Consider the following 20,198-nt stretch of genomic DNA (forward strand, 5'->3'; position numbering starts at 1 on the left):
TCCCTCCCTTGTTCTGTTTCTAGCATGAATTGTGGAAAGCTTGTCCACCCTGACACGGCCCTAGAGGCTTCCAGCAGGTAACGTCACTCTCACATCACTGGAAGAGCTTCTGTGGCTTCAGCGTCTTTATCAGCCCTCATGCTTTAAGCGCTAGTTTGCTATCGACAGTGTCAGTGACTAAAACCTGGAAGGTGTCGCATGCAGTATGTCCTGTTAGCCGGGGGTAAGTTCAACGAACAGCTCCACCTCTGGGAACCTACATGTGGTCGTTGTCTTGAGCAGTCAGGTGAGAAGATCAGTATCAACGGGTTTAGAAATAAGAAGCTTTAGGTCACTATCTCCCCTCTGCTAAAAAAAAAAAACATACCTCATAACTTTATCTGGACACTTTTGGGACAGTCTCTTCCACTGCTAAGGACATACAGAGAAAGAGATGCTTCCTATAGAAAAGCTGTGCACTGCCCATTCGCCAAACTGACTCCTCATCCTTAAAACCCTTTCCAAACGATTCCAATATAGCATGAATTTCACCGTTTTTCAAATATGGCTGAAATGGCCAACTTGAGGACCAACAGCCACTGCAGCAGCCGCTCTCACCCCCCCGTGGTTGCAATGTGTGTTTTCTGACTTCCCGATAAAGGGGGTCAGTAAGCCCACTTCAGCTCTGCGCACCAGAAAAGGGCAGAGAAGACACAACAGTCGAAAACTGACGTAGACATTTCTAAGAGGGTGTTTTATAGGAGGGAAGACTTCGAGAACGAGGAGCTGGTTCATCAAATGTTTGTCAGTTGGAAGCACCCAGGACTGTCTCTGACTTGTCTACAGGTCAAGTCAGTTTTACTTATATAGCGCCAAATCACAACAGAAGTCATTTCAAGGGCACTTTTCATATAGCACATACTCTTTCTAATGTTATTACTGAGACCCAAAATTCCCACCATGAGCAAGAACTTGTTGACAGTGTAGTGGATTAGACGTTCTCAAGCAGAGCTCTGCGCTGTCTAACTTGATCTCAGTAACATGTTATATTATATAATAGCAAGCAGTACATTCTGTGTTCATGGACCAACAAAACAGGCAAACACGAAAGTCAATAAACTAACAACTTGGCTATATCTTGGCTGCTTAGTGTACATAAACTGTGTGTGTCAGTAACACCAGGATGGAACAACAAAGACTTCAGACACACAGAGACATACACTATAGCTGTGATGCTATTATTTTAACATGTACTTACGGCCAGAGTCAGTCAAGAGCCAGTGCCAGAGAATTTAGCTCTCACAGGTTGGCAGCAGCTCAGAATCTGCAAATCCCCTTGAAAAATCACTACAGCTCACCTTCTTAAACCAGCATCCAGTGAATGAGTGGATATTCTGTCCTGTTCTGGCACTAGATTGTCACTGCATGATACATAACATGTGAAGTTAGTATTGTGGTTTCCCCCTCCCTCTTAACCTGCCTCTGATACTGATCTTCTTATGCGGCCCTGTAAGACAGCAAACACGTCAAGCTGTTCCTTTAATTTCAGTATAATATGAAGGGTAAAACACACTTTCCAGGTATCATCAACCTGTGTTCCCGCTGCTTAACAGCGTAATAAATAATATTCATCCAGAACGTCAGGATGCATCTCCTAGCTTTGTCTTCTGCTCCATTTCTCTTTAATCCCAGGCTTCATTCCTCTGTGTGATGATCCTTTTTCTTCTTCTCTTTTCTGCCTCTTGCTGACACTAACTTTATTTTAGACTGCGTGAGCTTCCTTATGAGCCGCTGTGCAACCCTAATGATCAAATGATTGTGTATGATTAATGTGTCTCAGCATACAGCAGGGAAAGTTAAAGTTTCCTCTGAATGAAATAACCTTCTGTGTAATTTCTTAGCAACTAACTTTCCTCTTTCCTTGTGTTACCTCTGCCTCTGCTACTACGCTCTTCTCTCCAGCTAAAGCTTTGAACGGTGACTCATTGATCCAATCCAGACTGATAAAACACAAAACAATTTCATTACTGAGAAACAGACTTTAAATGATTTTCACAGCGAAGGCAAAAGCAATTCAGCCCAGGAATTTGTTCTAGTGGACAGTATCTGTGTTGGAGATCTGTAATTCTCTTTTCACCAATAAATTTCACAAAGCACTGTTTAATAAAGTCACTTCATTTACCTCAGCTGCAGAGAGCACCAGGCCTTTCTATTAGAGACAGCCCTTTGTTTTTAATTCCCCAGTTCTACAAGTATATCTTATTAGATTATCACGGCAAGCCTCTCTGTTTACTACTCTGCTGAAGTTTTATTCTGCTGTTGATACTTTTTACTGACAGTGCAAACTCAACACTTTCTCCTTGTTTCCTGTTGTCTTGATAAAGTCAGTATGAAACCCATCTCTACAGAGTCAAGTTATACTCAGCACTCTTCTGGTCAGAGGTTCTGTTTTTCACACGAATACTGTCTTCATTTCTTCACTAATTATTTCTAGGCTTGGGCGATATCCAAAATCGAATATCTCAAAACAGTCCAGCCCAAGCAGCATCCCCCAGGGCTGAAGCCAACACAGAAGTGCCTGAAATTGCAGTTCCTCAAATGACCACTTGAGGCTGGGTCCAAAAGCGAATCAATCCCCACAGACTCCCATGTTAAAATGTCCAACTTTACAGCAGAAATAACATGTTTACAGCCTAGTACAAAAACAGTTTTGGTCTCTGTAGCTAATTTCCTCCTTCAGAACAACTGTTTATACAACTCACCTGTTTACATTTTATTGTGGCTTAAAGTTATGCTTAATTGAGTGCATGTTGCTTTTAGTGACAGGTAGGTGAGCGTATGCTTGTCAAAAACCGGCAAGTCTCGGCTCCACACATGCCCCTCCTCTTTGCCTATTTTTGGATTAGCCAGGAGTTAGGGGCGGAGTCAGGGACTGCCAAGATTGCGACAGCGGAACACCCCACTTTGAGCTTCAAAACCGCTCTTCAGAAACGTGTGGGTGACGTCACGGACCACAGTCTATGGTCTAAGGGATATTTTATGTTATAATATATACGTTGTTATATATAATAATATGATTGTATTTTATGTGTCAGGTGTAAGCGATGTTGCCACTAAACGGCAGTTAAAACATTTTTTTGTTACATGGCAAAGTAGAACGGTAGGTACAGTAAGCAAAGCAGTGAAATAAGGGTTGGACTCTGAAGAAGGGTAGACTGTGCAAAAGTAAAAAAAACATGAAAATTGCAATATTTTTCATCATATCAAAAGAAAAGTGATATTATGGAAAATATTGAATATGGCAGGAAATATTGGGATATTCGATATTATCGAATATCAGCCCAAGCCTAATTAATTCTAATAACTTTTTTCTATTGCTGTTGAGCTACCATCAGTAAAGCAACACTTAGTACACAGATGTCTTCTAAGCTCCAGTTTGAGTTTCACTCAATTCTCTTTGACTGAACCCACAAGCAAGATAGTGCAGAGAATGAAAAAAATGCATGTTTGATGTGGAGCTGAGTCATCAGTACCATCACTCACATTCAGAGCAAATAAACACTGGTGCTCATAGTGCAGGGGAAGCCAAACTGCAAACAAATGGATCAGGAGAAAAAACTCTCTGATCCTGTTTATATGGCTGTGTAGCGGCCCTCATCGCAAGCGCTCACACAGACCGGTTTCATCAGCGAGTCACTGAAGTAAGAATAAACAGAGCAGCCGAAGGAAAGGGTTTATGGAGGAAAGGTTAATAAAGGCTGAGATAACTGTGCGACTGAAAGATGAAAAGGCCGACGACATGAGACAGAGGGAAGGACTGAAAAGGCAGAGAGGGAGAACCAGATTGGCTGTGCGATCTGTGGGCGATTTTCTGTGGAGTGTGTAAGTCACCGTCCTTTAGATGTGGGGCTCTTGTTACTAAAGACGAGTGAAGTCCTCCTCACACACTCACAGTCAATTGGCTGGCAGTTCAGTGTAACTGACAGAGCCGTGAAGTGGGAGCAATCTCAGAACATCTGCGGTCTCAGTTTTATACAGGCTAAATGGCCTCTCACACACACGCACACACACACACTGAGACTTCATACATGTGAAAGTTGCCAGCTCGGCTGAAAAAAAAAAAAAAATTCATAATGAATGTATTCTGACTCCGGATCCTTGAGCTCATCCGCTTCAGTGAGGTTTCCAGGCTGCTGTGAATAGATGGGTGTGTTTGAACCCACACTGTGGGTGTCTCAGAGATTGAAACACACACAGCAGCGTGGACATACACCTTCCAATACAGTTTCATACCCTGCAGTAAAATATCAGCTGGCTGTTGCACATAATGTTTGTTTTTTACCTGAGACGGAGGGAGTGTTGCTCTGCAGAAAGCCCTCCTCGTGTATGGGAAGTTTTTCTCTTGTCATGCCTGTTTATAAATCCAGCAGACACAGAACAACATTCATTTGGAGCTGAGTGTCTATCATAAACCCAGTAACTATTCTCCTTTCAGCTCTCAGGCTGGTGCAGACCAAAATATATCTGGCTCTTTAGCTGGTAGATGTTTGAGGTTTTTCAACAGTTAGCCTCTAGCTTCCTCAGTCTGTGGTTTGGTAGTGGGCAGGTCATGTGCACACTGGCTTGATCAAAGCTTTCTCACTGATACAGAACAAATTGAAGGGGAGTTTTGCGGGATAGAAAACCAAAACGATGAGCTAAATGAGGCCAAAAAGCTACGTTGAGCCACCTAGAGCTGCAGAGTCACTGGAAGTTAATCTCCCTGAATACACAGTCAAGAATCAAGAAATGAGATGACGAAATATATCTTGCCCTCTTGAACGACACACGTGAGCATTTTTTGATCTGACACAGCCATTGAAAGTATGACATCATGCCTCCTAAAACCATTACAAAACACAGTTTTAATTACTGTTCAAGAGCCACAATTCCTGTGGCCACTTTGATCCTAAACATAGTATGTCATTTCTGAGCACTCGCTGGAAAGTGCTGACCATGTCTTTTTTTCTTGGCAGGACAGTCGCAGCACTAAGGCAATCATGTTGTGTTCAGGGGCGCACAGACACAATAGTTCAGGCTGGGAATTCGACTCCATTACAGGCCACCAGACCAAACCACCTGATGTTGTAGGCTAATTCTGTTTGTTGATGTGATTCTATGTTCAGATGGAAGGAAAATTATCCAGATTACAAAATACAAACACTTGGCATTGACCAACAAATATAAGAAAAAAATATGTTAACATTTTATTTTATTTTTGTACCATTTTAGCAACTGCATGTTATTAAAGGCGAAAGTGGAGGCTACATGTGAGCTGGATACTCACGGCAGAAACCCTGTCTCTCTTCCTCTCTCTCTCTCTCTCTCTCTCTCTCTCTCTCTCTCTCTCTCTCTGTCTCTGTCTCTCTCAGACCTCAGGACCACGTTTGTAATTAAGTGTAAAAAAGACTGTGGTCTCTTCAGGGGAAGCCTAAAACAACCCAGGCCACTGGGAAATGCCCCTGTGCTCCTGACCGGCTGTCCACCACTGATGGTGTGGACCACATCTGAAAATGAGTGTTGGGACACAAACATTTCAGAAAAAGCCTCACAACATCGAACAAGTGCTGACTGAAAGGGAACCTGGTCTCGCTGTAAATGTGTTTTTTTTTTGTTTTTTTTTTCAGGCTTTTTGTGCCTTTATTGATAGTGCAGTAGAGAGAGACAGGAAATGGGGAGGCAGAGAGAGGGGGAATGACATGCAGCTATGGGCTGTCCGATGCAGGACTCGAACCGGGGCCAACTGCAGCGAGGACTGTAGCCTCTACACATGGGGCGGATGCTCATCAAACTGAGCTACTCGATCGAAATGTGTGAGATGCAGCCTACTTACCCAGTTCCGACATCAGACAGGTGTAACAGGACGCCATTCACTTTGTCTGAGGCGTACTGACACCTGCAGAGTCAACAGCTGACGGTTTGTGAATGACCTTACAGAGATTAAATGTATGAGACTGTAGAAGCCTTGTGATTTGAACCGACTCCAGTTGCCTTTGACTTTGAACTCGAAGACGTCCTATTCCCCGGATGAGTAAGAATTTTCACAGACAAACAGCCTAAAGACATGTTCCACAAGGTATTTACGTGTAGATATGAGCAGGAAAATTCAGTTTGATGTCAACTTTTTGAAGTTCCCTGTGAAGTCCTGAATCAAAGGAGAACCCGAGCTGTAATTAGAACAACAGACCTGCTGTAGCTTCTGGGGAACCCTTGGCAGAATCCAGGAATGCTGCCTCAAGTCTCTAAACGACTCTAAAAGGCATAATTAATCATAAATCCAATTCACCACTGCAGCTCCCTTAACTAATACCAGTCATTTACCCCCTATTAAGAGCTCAGTATTAAATGTGACAAGCTAACTTGACTTAATGCCTTAACTGCTCTACAGAATCTCCTCTGAAAAATTCATGACATTAAGAGGTCTGATATCCTGCACTGCGGAGAGCTCTGATTGGTCAAATCCACGCCGCTGAATCCTTAAACCCTCTGAACACATGTATCAGCTCATCAGGTTGTAATTTCACATTTTAAAACTAACTCAAGTATCAATCAAGAAATTGATGTTTCTAGTTTCCATGTGAATTTAGTCGAGATGTGATTAGTGGAGTTGGGGGTTTCTGATATGCTTCAGGGGACTACATGTAAATGTGGCTAACTGTATACTTAAGGAGATTATCAGAGCTGTCAGGGTGGAATATAGAAGAGCTGCTAATCTGCCGCAAGGCACTGAAATGGTCGGCAGTTACACTTTGCCTTTCAATGAAAGTACAGTATTTAAGTACAGTATGGTGAACGACGAGTGATAATAAGTAGTTGTGTTTTAAATAGAGGCTGTACAAGATAAAGAATGAAACAGTAAGGGCGGTGATGGTGTTATAAATGGTTAATAAGGCAGGTAAGACAGGTAGCAAGAGTTGAAAGTTCTGGAGAAGAGATAAGGGCATCCGTTTTTCACCCAGGGGCCGTTACTGCTGCTAGCTGCCTGGTTATCTGCTCTCCAGTGTGGGACAATGGCAGGTAAAACACCTGAGAGACAAACCAATGTTTTTATCAGGGCGGGCGGTCGGCCAGTGCGCACATGTATCTGAGGAGTTGGGCACGCTCCGGTACAGGTGTATCACAGGTGTCAGAGACAGGCTGGCCTGAAAACTTTCCTCCCAAATGAGACATCCCCACATCCAAACTTTAACCTGAGCCCAAACTAATGAAGCAAAACGTGGAGGGCAGTGTGGCCAGTGAACTCATATCACTGCTACACTCACACGGCGTACTGTTGTTACTGCAACACACTGTCTATCCAACACGCAGAAGCCATTCTTGTTGCATATTTCATCAGTCTTACCTCCAAGAGTCCACACAGGAGAGGAGTTATTATCCAAGAATCAAAGGAATCATCCTGAGCTGACTGAAACAGTCTGGCCAAGAGTTGTTGAGATTTCTGGACCAAGCTTCATTAAACTTGGCAGCAGTAGCTTCTCCTTTAGCAGGGTGTAGTATAAAGAATGCCAGTACATTAAAAAGTTATAGTTGTGCCCATTATTAAAGCTGTGTGAGTCGATTTCTTGGACACTTGGAGCAGCTAAATTGTTTCTTTTTTTCTTTTTCTTTTTTCCAGCTAAATTGCCTCTTTACACATGCAACAGATAAAGAGCAACATTAGCATTTATATTTTTGGCCACCTGATGAATGTCAAAACAATATTTACTCTCCTTTGAGGTCTGTTTTAGCTCTTTAACAGCTAGTCATCCCCTTTGTTTGCATGTGTGGTGCTGGACAGGTGGTGTACAGTGGGTTGTTTCTTTTCCTGCTGCTGGAAATCAGGTTGAACACATGTGTGATCCAGTTTCATAATAAAGGTATTGATTACTTGAGCCTTGCCTGTAAAATAACAAAATAAAATACCAGCTGCACAATTTGAAGCAGATGAAACTTACAAATAAAACAGAAATAGAGGCTCAGCCCAAACCTGTGGAATGGGTTCATGTTGAGAGCGCCCACCCACACAGTTCAGCCTGCAGATAGCGTTTGGTTAGTTTTACCTGAACGTTATCAAACAGAAATTGAACAGCCTACCAGATGTTTACTTTACCTGATCGTCCCCTCAGGGATACGATAAAACAGCTTTCTTCAGCTGTATCTTATGGACCGGCAACAGTCTGACCATCACAAACACTTCATTTCATTCAACAGTATGAAAAGTAACAAAAACTCTCTCAATAATAATAACAACACCGATCCCACTCAATACAAACCGGGCTTTGCAGAGTCTTTCTTACGAGTGTGTGAACGAATAAGATGTGAGTGTTTGTTCCCATTTCGGTTTGGGTTTCACTGACGTGCTTTGCTTATATTCTGCTGACCTTGGCAGCGGAGATAAAGCTGTCACTGCGTGGTGGTTTTAATCAGACTCAGGGACCTTGAACCTTCTTTTTCTCACATTAGCTATTGTCCTTCTGTTGGGCTAAAAAAACTTTGAGCTGGTTCAATTTGTCAGGCCAAGTTGGCATGCCATTTAAATTGGTTGAACGTAGAGGCGTATATCAGAGGTGACGCCTGAAGAATAATAGCTGTGATTCATAAAACCTGCTCTCTTCACGCTGTCTCTCACTCTCACTTTCTTTATCTCAGTTTCTGCGGCCATCCTCTCGGCTCGCGCTCATTTGAGCCATTCTACCCTTCCTCTCGTTCAAGCCCTCATCCTCCCTCTCTTTAATGGCCCGAACAGAGACAGGGTGTCATTAAGAGAGTGAAGACAGGGTCTGCCTGATGAGATGTGAGGGGGTGGGGGGGGACAAAGACTCAGACAGATTCTGCCTCAGAGATTAGCAACAACTGTGTCATCCTGGTAACAAAACTGGTAACGATACGATCACACACACACACACATATACACACCCACCTGCAATGAACTCATTCACCCAAGGGCAGATTTGTACCCACCTCCTTTGTATTTCAGGCACAATCAGAGTTTACTCCTTAAATGGTTCCTTTTGGGCAAGTGAAAACATTTCAGCCTCCATCCAGGCGTTTTCTGTCCTTTATTTAAGTCCCACCACTGGGACCATTTTCCAGCAGAATTACCTCATCTGTAAAAAGCACAGCTCCAGTCCCGAGGTCCCCAAACTGGTCTCTCTCCATCCTTCAACTGGCCTTTGAGGTTCTGTCCATGAAAATCACAAATAGATAAGGAGACAAAGCAGAACCCCAACACCACAGAGGACATGCCTGACTCCAGATCTATACAGCACACATAAAAGCTGTGTCCCATATCTGGGACTTCATCCTTTGGAGGCTGCATGTGAAGACCGATTGCGTCACATAAGCACAATGCGGTTGTCCCATTTCGAAGGCTCGTTCAAATGTAACCTTCTTTTCCCTGGGCGACCAAGGCTCCAATGGGTGGATCCTTCGTAGGTCCAACGTATCCCAAGATTCATTGTGCGCTGGTAATGAAAGCAAACAACGCGTTGCGACTTGGTGGTGCAAAGCGGAAATCCTCCGTAGACCAGACCGTCTCATTTCGGTTCAGCCTTCGCGGTCTACGTAGGCTATGAAGGGCCACACCTTTGTAGAGCGCATCCCCTGAAGGATGCGGCCCCTGAATTGGGACACAGCTATACAGAGCTCCCTTGATCCTTCTAGTGTCTCTGTATTCATCAAATATTTTCATTCATCATTCCCAGATCTCCTTCTCCTCCTTTGAGAAGTTTAAAACTACATTTGCACTTTTAATGCTTTTAATCTAACACAAGACTGTACATCTTTTTATTTAGAACCACCAGACCACACATATTACCCTGTATCTGTCTTGAATATTTAGTCATTTTTCTTCAGGGGAAGAACTGAACTGAAGGAGAAAACTGTTTTTAAAAAAAAAAAAAAAAAAAAAAAATGTGAAAGTTTCTTCTCAGCCTTGGAAATGGAAAAGTTTGACAAAATAGGATTTACTGTGAAACGAGATGGGTGTTGAGATCTGACAGTCAGCAGTTCCAGAGAGCAGAGCATAAAGTGAACTGCGGACAGACCACAGTCCGGACTGATGCTCACTGATTTCATCATGTGTCTGTTACAGTCAGTTTGAAGGTGAAGATGGTTGAAGTACATGGTCACACCTCTTATCTCCTGTGTGCTACTGTACCTTCCTCATATAAAGGTCAAGCGTCTGACTGACTCCCTCTCTCTCTTCGTCTCTCTATGTCTCTCGCCCTGTGGCAGGCCGGCTCCGAAGGGTTCATCAGAGCAGGGCAGCAGCACTGACAAGAAGGAACGTCCCATGAGCACCATGAGCGAGGCTTCAAACTACACGGGTGGCTCCGACTACAGCACCTTCCCCGGCAGCCCTGTCACCACAGTCACCACAGGCACCACCACCTCCACCTGCTCCACACGGGTCAGTCTCCATCCACACATACTGATGAGAAATTTAATCACTGTTCTAAATCAGGGCTCAAAATAATTAAACCGATGCATGTGGTTATGACCTTATTCTTATCTAATAAAGTTAAATTTACGAAACATCTTTGGCAGACAGGGGTGAGGAAGAGGAGGCTGACGGGATAGAATGTTGATATACTGTATTTTTCATGGGAGGGGGGCTTCTTTTGTTATTTAGCCATGTGTCTTTAGGCATGGCAATGTTGGTCTGTCGGTCGCCCACTTTAGTTCAGACCAGAATATCTTAGCAACCGTTGGATGCATTGTCATTAATTTTGTTCAGACATTCATTGTCCCGAGAGGAAGAATACTGCTAACTCTATAACTGAAGCGCTATAACTTTGACATCTAAGGTTTGGAATGAAATAGCACAGCAGCTATCAGATGTCCTACCATTAAACCTGGTAGGTAATCATGGTCCTCAGAGGATAGACCCTAATGACTTACCTGATCCTCTGGATTTTCATTTAGGGTCTCCAGCAGCCAGTTATAGTAGTGATCTGCTAACTTATCCTCTTGTACCTTTAGCAGGCTGGCATTACATATCTTCAGTTAATGTTCACATCAAACATCAGAATGGGGGGGGAGGAATGTGATCTCAGCTGCATGATTGTTGGTGCCAGACTGGCTGGTGTGATTATTTCTGAAACTGCTGATCTCCTGGGATTTTCACACACAATAGTCTCTAGAGTTTTTACTGAGAAATCTGAGGCGGCAGTGGACACAGGCTCACCAAAACTAGACAGTTGAAGAATAGAAGAACGTAGTCTGATGTGATGAATCTGGATTCCTGCTGAAACAGCAGATGGCAGGGTCAGAATTTGGCATCGACGGCATGAATCCATGGACCCAACTTGCATTGTGTCAACAGTCCAGGCCGATGGTGGTGGTGTATAATGGTGTGGGGAAAGTTTCCTTGACACACTTTCAGTCCTTAATACCAATCAGTCATGGTTTGAATGCCACAGCCTACCCAGGAGTATTGTTGCTGACCATGTGCATCCCTTTACGGCCCCAGTTCAGCAGTCTGCATTAGGAGGAGGTGGGGGTGGATGGATGAGTCGACAAAACACAGGAGACAACAACCATTCCACAACCGTGGAATGTAATATTTTTTAACCATGGCGACAAAGGTCTGGTATGCTACTATGTGTTGTATGAAAGGGTAGGGACAAACAACCTATATGGTCATTAAGGTGACTGCATTGTTGATTGATTTCTTTTTTTTTGCCTTCATTGTTTAGAGCCCTGAATTGATAACTGATGGAATGAATGGAAGTGATGCACACCAACATTAACCATCAGTGCAGCCGCTAACGCCCCTGAAGGAGTTGATTTGTTGTTTCAATAATGTTCAACCTCAGGACATTTAGAAACCCGCTGGCCCTCTGCACTGACCGACTGTCCTGAAATGGGTCACCATGCTGTTAGATTGAACACCGTGCCCATGTATAAACGCTTAATAAATACACAAACAGACAGGAAATAAATATGCACGGGTGGATCAAATCAGAAGCTCGGTGCCTTCATGAATAACTGATGCACCGCTTCTGCTTACACTGGTCTAAGGAAAGTGTAACACTGCATAGCTTCACGTATTCATGAGAAGTCATTATTTATAGCCGAGCTGTGTGGGTCCAGCTCCGTGACTTGCCAGAGAAACATTTTTTTAAAAAAACAACACGCACACTGTGTGTAGAAGAAGAAGGAAAGATGAAGCATTTTAGCATTTCGAGCATATTTTACAGTGTAAGTAATGAAGCTTTTTGTGTTTTCTTTTGCTTAAATTGCCACAATAACAAGCAGAGACAAGCACTTGACTGACCGGCACAGAGCTGTGACCTCACCCCATCCACCACTTTTGGCATCAACTGATACACCACCTGTGCCAGACCTTATCCCCGACCTCATTAACGCTCTTTAATGAAGGCTGTTGTAGCATTGCATCCATGCCCAGGGTTTTATACCAACATGGTCAACTACAACTTGTTTCTTTACTCCTCTTACAGTATCAACGGCAACCTAAACCCAAAGTTACTGACACGCTTCACTACAGTGGAGGTAGCACTTTTTGCCAGTGAACATAACACAGCCAGCAAATCCATTTCCCCTAAAACTACATCTGGTCTAGAAACTTAATTCGTAGTGTCACAATCCAGTTCTTGGACTGCAGCGAAAATGGGAGACACATATGAATAATTAATTTACAACAAAACCAACCAAATAAAAAAAAATGTGCAGAGATGTGCAGGGAGTGACAAACTCGTCGCTCGTCGCTGCTCTGGCCCGGCCCCAGTCATGCTGGCGAACAGGTCCGACCAATGCAGACAGAGACAGGGTTTCCTGTGGGCTAATGGAAACTTTGTATGGGTAGTCAATTGCGCCATAATTACCTACAGCAAATCTCATGGCAGTCTGGCTTAAACATTTTATCTATAGAGGAAAAGTTGTGTAACAAAGAAAAAGACAGAGTGGGGGAGAGTGGGGAGAGAGTATGCATGTTCTCTAGTGTAAGAGGAAAGGTACGAGGTCACGAAAACATCACTCTTCACTCTAATCAATACCATCATAACATGATGACGGAATATGGTTCAGTAGTGATTTGCATTAAATTTAGACTTATTCAAAGGATGCATCTGTCTTTGTGCTTTTGACTGACATTAAAGAGAATTTTATGCTACACTGCTGCACTTTTCAGTACGTGAGCCTTGATGTATGGGGGATGTCGAATATGCTGTGTTTAATGAGCTGAATACATCTCCCTCTCTTGTTGCTTTTTATAGGTGCTGCTGCTGTTTTTGCGCTAAGGCTTTTTTTTATTTTCTTTTCTTTTTTTTTCTTTTTTTTCACAGCCGATGCACAGAGCACTTGTCTTGTCAGATTGTTGTGTTGAGATCAGGGGAGAACAGCTGAGTTCGTGGGTTATTTTTCTCGGTCTGTCTCTTTGCCGCCTTTGCTCTGCAAGAGATGAATACTAAATTCTGTTTTCTTGTTTTTTTGATAAAGGTTTTTTTAATTTCTTCTGTGTGACTTATTTATTCATATATGTGCATTTCAATATTTGTGATGTAAATGAGCTGAATTTACCGTATATATATATAAATAATTCTCTCCTTTATCATTTCACAGCCCTCTAGGTCTTCCAAAAAAGTCCACAACTTTGGCAAGAGGTCCAACTCCATTAAAAGGAACCCCAATGCCCCGGTGGTCAAGAGCAACTGGCTTTACAAACAGGTACAGGAGGAAGGCATTATGGGATGTGTCCAAGTCAGTGTGGGACTGAGAGTGGACAGATAATAGCAGGTGCTGGTGATCATACAGCACTGAGGACTGAGATGCTAAATACAGTCTCCCATCTGATAACTCACATGACTACAGAGCTAGAATCAGGACATGGTTAGTTCAACTTAGAAACTGGAGACTGGAGGCAACAAACATCCAGCCTCGCTTTTTAGGTTTTAAGGGGAGGACATGCTGGAGCAATGTGGTGACTGTGTGCAGCATCTTGAAATTAGTAGGGATTTGTTTGTAGTTCTATAACTCATTAAAGGTCCCATATTGTAGAAAGTGAGATGTCCATGTGTTGTTCGATAATAAAGCAGGTCTAGGATATATATTAATACTGTGAAAGTATCAAAGCCTCAGTCCACAGAGAAATGCACACAGCCTGTATTCAGAAACTGAGCCTTAAAACCAGCCGTCAGGACTTCTGGAACTTTGTGATGTCACAGCAAAGCTCTCAATCATGCCCACAGTCCCACCCACATGGACCCAACATCCAACCTTGCAGGATTTGGTTTCTCTAAATGTTTACCTGAAATCTGCTATGTCTCTATTGGCTCACTGACCTGTTACTAGAGCTCCAGAGAGAAGCCTGAGAGAGGAGATTTAAAACTACATTGAGATGGTTTTGGGTTTGAAACCACAAATATAGCTTCTTATGGATCAACACTTCAAATAAAACACGGAGCAAGTGTAAAATATGGGACCTTTAAGGCTATAAATATTTTAGCCTCGCTAACGTCAAATCAAAGCACCAAAGGTTGTGAAAAACTATTGTGATTAAGATAACTACCCCTAGCAACCGCTAGAGATCAGCTAACATGACAACGTTAGGCTGAATGAATGAAAACCAACAGACAGTGTAAAGGTCAGTGGTCTTCTAATGCTGCAGTCACTGTAGAACCTGATGAAATGTGAATACGGAGTTTAGCTAACATAGCCTGAGGCTCAGCTAGTTCTCTCATTAGCTTTCCATCCACTCACTGCAGGTTGAGCGTTTCTCTTCACCTCACTGTGGGTCAGTTTTTCAATTTGTCTGTGGACCTCTGACCCTCACAAACTCCCCTGAAGACAGCTTCATCGAGCACTGTTCAGCTCAGCCTCCAGACCCCATTAACAGCCACTGTCAATAACCTCCATCTGAGCCCCTGAGCCTCCACTCCACTGTATTCACACTGAGACAAGGATTGATTCACTTCACACCAGCAAACCCACTCCCACCCCACTCCCCTTCTTTTCCCCATAGACCTGTCAGGCAAAGTGCTCACTCACAGAAGAAATGTCATCAGTGTTTACCCAGAGAGCCGAACCTCAGGATCTGTGGCCGGATGTGACACCGTGCAAAACAGAGCTACAGGCCCGAGTGGAACGAGCGAATGGTCTAAAAAAAAAAAAAACGCGTGATTGTTGCTGCAGTCATACGACGCCAGTGAAGGAGGGAAGAAAAACGAACCACAGCAGCAGTGTAGAGAACAAAGCACAGACCTTCGCCCCGAGCGCCACAGAGGCAAATTTGTCACCGCGTTATGAAGAGATAAAACAAAGCAATTTGTCTCAGAGGAGGAGATAGAAGCTGGTTAATAGAAGCAGCCAGAGGGAGAGACAGAGAGGGTGTCAAGAGGAGGGGAGTGAGGGAGATCAAACAAGGGGAAAAGACTGAAACAGAACACACTGAATATATATATATATATAAATATATGTGTGTGTAAGAGAGAGAGAGAGACGCTGTATTGTTCTCTGTAATTACTACATTGTGATTTCTGACCCCTGCAGGACAGCACAGGCATGAAGCTATGGAAGAAGAGGTGGTTCGTCCTGTCAGACATGTGCCTCTTCTACTACCGCGGTGAATACACACACACACACACACACACACACACACACACACACACACACACACACACACACACACTGGATTGATACTCAGCATCAGCAGATACACTGTGTTAAGGTTAAGTTTAGTGCTCTCCACCACCCTAACCCTTTATTTTGAAACAACATAACGGAACATATCAGGAGAGCCAGAAACACACATGGTCAAATTAAATACACACCTTTCTTATCGTGCTGTCCCCACGTGAACACATGTACAAAACAAAACCGACAACCAGTCAAAACAAACCCCCTCACAAAAAGATCCCACACACTTAGGTTGTTCTGGACATTTATCTTGCAACATCACCTTACTAACACACTTTAAGGGCTTTGGTCACACATCTGTATGTTCAATGACCAAGCTTTGTTCAAAGCAGCAAAAAGTTTTTTCTCTAGTCAGAAAATAGCAAATTTATCAGGTTTAATTAAAGGAAAATGATGCACAACCTACTAATAATTTGTGATGTCTAAATGCTTTGAAGGTTTTGGTTTCTGCTTCATCAGAAAGTTTTTATGTGTGCAGTGTTCTGTTGGGAAATCTGGATCCATAAACTCAGTATTGGAATAAGGCCCCGGATCAATAAAGAGATGTGGCTCCTCGTGCAACAAGGTCCCCTTAGACCCCTTATCATTTCAGCTCAGTGGTGTTTACAGTATCGCCAAACAGATTGACAATGTGACATTAAGTAATTGCCACACAGGGAATCTGGAGTGTCATGTACGACTAGATGACACAAGAGGAAAGCGGGGAAATACGTTTTGAACCGACCCTTTAATGCACAGGCTTTTTTAAAGTGGTTCAACCAGCAGGTAACGCATCTGAGACACTGTCACACAGAGTGGAGAAGTGTGTTTTCCTCACTTAAAAGTTAATCAGGAGCAGTGTAATAGGGTAAAACCAGGGTTCACGAGGTCAAGTGCCCCTGTCACTTCACAGTCGTTGTCCTTGCTCTCACCCACAATTGTACCGCCCACACTGCTGCACTAATTTAGGGCTATTCGTTTGCAAAAGCTCATCTGTTCCTCCTTCGTGTCTCCTACACCCTTGAGAGAGATTTTTCCATCTCCATAAATTGACAAATTAGCCGCTCCCAGAGCGCAATCAGGAGCCGCTTTCATGACAAACCCAGGGGAGAATTGGATGTTTATTGGCTTAGCCAGCCAGAGACGAGAGAGGAGGCGTCCTCGGGAAGGACAATGACGTGCTCGGCTTTCCGATAATAACCTTTTCTTTTTCATTTTTCCCCGGCTTGCTCTATCATTTTCTTCTAAGTACCTTCTGTCACTCAGGTTGGGAGGTTTTTGCTGAGTTTGGAGCTGTTGTACTTTCTGTGTGAGCAAGGACAATAAGCATCTGTCCTCCTACAAGTATTTATTACCAGAGTGAGGAGACACTGTGATGATTACGGCTGTCATGTCAACACCTACAGCAGGTTATCAAAATGTGTGGATGTAGAACTTGAACAGCGGAGCTGCATTCATCCTCAAAGAGCTGGAAAGAGAAGCAAAATATTTTATTTGAATAAACGTACTGTTATTTTAACTAAGTTTGCGAAAGTAAAAATTAAATTTATATTAACATAAAAAGTAAAATGTGGTACTTTCATTTTCTTTTTTGAAACGCCTGAAGGAACAAGATTAGAACAGAGAACACCAGATTTTATGTGTCACACTGCTGCCACATTATTGGCTGATGGGATGCATGAATAAGCAGGTAGACACATTTTCCTTGGTGAGTATAAGACCCAAGTTGTAATAAACCAGAATGATAATTTTTCTGAATTATTTGACGTGGGGTCGTGTGAGGTTGCTATCATATATAGTCAGTGTATTACCTGCAGTAGATTGGGTTCGGCGTTCCAAAAGCTTGGAGAAGCGTTATGAGCACCGGCACGGAAGACTAGCAGCAAAAATGTGTTTGAGCCACAAAAAAAAAAAGAAGTCCACTGAAAAAATCAGTTCAAGTTTTAGCTTTGTTTTGAAGATCTTCTCTGCTTTATCTTACCATCAAACAGCCCTTTCCTTTGGAACTACATTTCCTGAACCGTTGCACTGCAGCGCCCCATATCTAGACCAGGTGGCCTAAAACACTGACTGTAGGTTGGTACTGTACCTCACACAACCCCACGTCAAGTAACCCAAACTATCGCTTTAACAGTGGTGTGTTTTATATACAGATTGTGATCAAAAGACTAAATCCAGCATTATAATGATATTTACCAAACAGAGAGGTCCTGCTGTGATCTTCGCTGCTGTCCACTCTCGTAATCCAGATCAGATTCGGGTTCAAACATGTACGAATGGATGTGACAAATTCTCATTTCCAATCAGTTATGTTCTGTGACTTGAGTTTTACAGTTTGCTTTCAGAACCTCCACACTTGTAAGAGAATGAGACAGTGCTCGGCCTGAGCTGATATGATGCTGCATGAACAGGCAGTTTGAAATTTTTTTTTTTTTAACGGTGAATGATGCAAAGCTGCTGGAGTGCAGTCCCAGAATAAAAATACAGAGCTGGAAATGATCATAATAGTTCTCTTCTAGTCAAACTTTGAATCTGAGTACCCGCAGTCGCAGTGCAGTGCGGACACGCTGACTGTAGTCGGGAGCTGATCTGAACAACCTCAGTCAACCCGCTGAAGAACCTTGAAATGTCAATTGTTCTAAAAAAGCTTTCTAAAAAAGCAAACACCCCCTCACACTGCAGCGTGTACCTTTTCGCATGCCAGCTTACTCATTCCCTCTCGTTCTTGCTCATTTTCTCGGTGCGTGTGCTCTGTATCTCAATAATTCAGCAGCAGGGACGGGGCCGGAGGAGATGCAGCGCTCGCTGTGCAGGCTCGGCTAAAGCAAACAGCAGCGCTGGCTGGAGGCTCTGTAGGTTTTCGCTGCAGTTGGTGCAGCGGTCGTGTTTTCCGCCTTCGCCGCCGCCGCCGCCACCTATAGTTTGAACCTCCCATCAGCGCTGAGGTGATCTGACGATGCAGTCATTACCGTCCTAACACGAATCAGCTCACGTTGATGTTTTGAGACTTTTTTTTCCATGTGGCATCAATAAATATTTACTCAGTCAGTCAGTCAGTCTTTTGTGCTTTGCAGCTGTTTTGCTTCTGAAATGTGGAGAAAAAAAAAAGAACAGAATCAGTGTTTTTGCTGTGATGCAGCCTGTGGCAAGCCCGTCCTCAGCTGTGTGTGTGTCTGTGTGTGCGTGGGAGGGAGGCAAACAAGATCACAGTTCACACAGGGAGCGGACAGAGCTCGTACAGGCATCCGAACATCTCACGCTCTCCCTCCGTCTCCGTCTGTCGAGGTCCGATAAGCCTCCGTACGTTTTGTTCCATCACTGTTTGTTGGTCATTCATCACACTGTTCACCAGATAGAGATAAAGTTAGACCTCCATGTTCTCAGGCCAGACTTGACAACATGTTCAAAATCCTCAGGGCAAGTCTGGAGGCCATGGAGAGAATATCCTGCTCTCCTTATTTTCTGCCACAGACGGATACACAGTCATATTTTCATTATTGTGTTTCAGAAGATTGTTTCACTTTGCTTTAGGGTCTGGAAATCATCAGTACTTATATTCCATCTCCATATTCAATTAACTTCTCAGGGAACTAGCAGTGTGCGAGTGTTGTGTATAGTGTGAGTAAGCCACAGGCAGAACAGTGGGTGGTAAAACACTAACATATTAGAAGGAGCATCTATGAAGTTGTTAATAAATGCATGAATACGGGTGCGGATCCATTTTCATTCTAAAACAGGATCATTAGCTCACCAGCTGATTACTAACACCCAATCACGTTTCTACAAGCACTTTTGGCGGGCGTCACTGTCAGCTTCCTCTCTGTGTCACTTTTTCGTGTTTCCATGACTGACCTGGCTCCTGGCTTCCCTCCACTTCCGGGTGAGGAGCGGATTCCTCCTCTTGCTCCAGCAAAATATCCCTGTTGCCCCGCTCAGATTCTTTAGAGCTCGATCAAACAGCGGTGCCTTTTCCGCCGGATCGAACTGTGCAACCGTTTTTTTCTGCAAACGGTCTTTTGATGTGTCTCGAACTGAAATAAACAAATGTGAATATATCAACCGTTAGAAATCTCCTCACGCAGCCCCATCTGCGAATCGTGTTCTGTCTGGCGCGTGATTTGGAGAGTTCACAAAGTTCACAGCCAAACTTCAAATAACCAAAGAGGAAATATTTTGTTGTGTGTTACTCTTATCTGATCCAGAGCCTTAATGTGAAACAGGTGACTCCTGATTTATCTATGTCCGCTGAGACAGAACCTCGATGTGGCTTCGGAATGCAAACGTCCGCCGCCAGACTCCTGACTCCTCTCTGTCGTCTCTGTCTTTGCTGCAGATGAGAAAGAGGACAGCATCCTGGGGAGTATCTTGCTGCCCAGCTTTCACATCTCCATGTTGTCGGTGGACGACCACATCAGCAGGAAATATGCGTTCAAGGTGAGAGAGTGGTCAAAGGTCAAAGGTTACTTCTCCAAGCATTCAGTAGGTTTTTAATGATGATAATGATAAAAATGGTTTATTAAAGTGCTCAAATGTAGAAAGTCACAATATTTTACCCTGATTGGTTG

At 43.5% G+C, this 20,198-nt stretch overlaps 1 protein-coding gene across 19 annotated transcripts in view; it reads left to right on the plus strand.

The window, feature by feature from the left end:
- The window catches only part of LOC130163608 (pleckstrin homology domain-containing family A member 5-like), a 218,434-nt gene that overhangs the window by 156,951 nt on the left and 41,285 nt on the right, over nucleotides 1-20,198 (plus strand). For 15 of the 19 annotated variants that reach the window (XM_056367905.1, XM_056367903.1, XM_056367902.1 and 12 more), the window contains 5 exons: nucleotides 24-77; nucleotides 10,234-10,408; nucleotides 13,582-13,686; nucleotides 15,508-15,580; nucleotides 19,967-20,067. In XM_056367905.1, coding sequence (XP_056223880.1) covers nucleotides 24-77; nucleotides 10,234-10,408; nucleotides 13,582-13,686; nucleotides 15,508-15,580; nucleotides 19,967-20,067 — 508 coding nt within the window. The remainder of the gene's footprint in view (nucleotides 1-23; nucleotides 78-10,233; nucleotides 10,409-13,581; nucleotides 13,687-15,507; nucleotides 15,581-19,966; nucleotides 20,068-20,198) is intronic. The other 4 variants (XM_056367904.1, XM_056367922.1, XM_056367918.1 and 1 more) reach the window with 1 other exon arrangement.

The sequence above is a fragment of the Seriola aureovittata genome, chromosome 22, assembly GCF_021018895.1.
Source record: "Seriola aureovittata isolate HTS-2021-v1 ecotype China chromosome 22, ASM2101889v1, whole genome shotgun sequence".
In the NCBI taxonomy this organism is placed as follows: Eukaryota; Metazoa; Chordata; class Actinopteri; order Carangiformes; family Carangidae; genus Seriola; species Seriola aureovittata.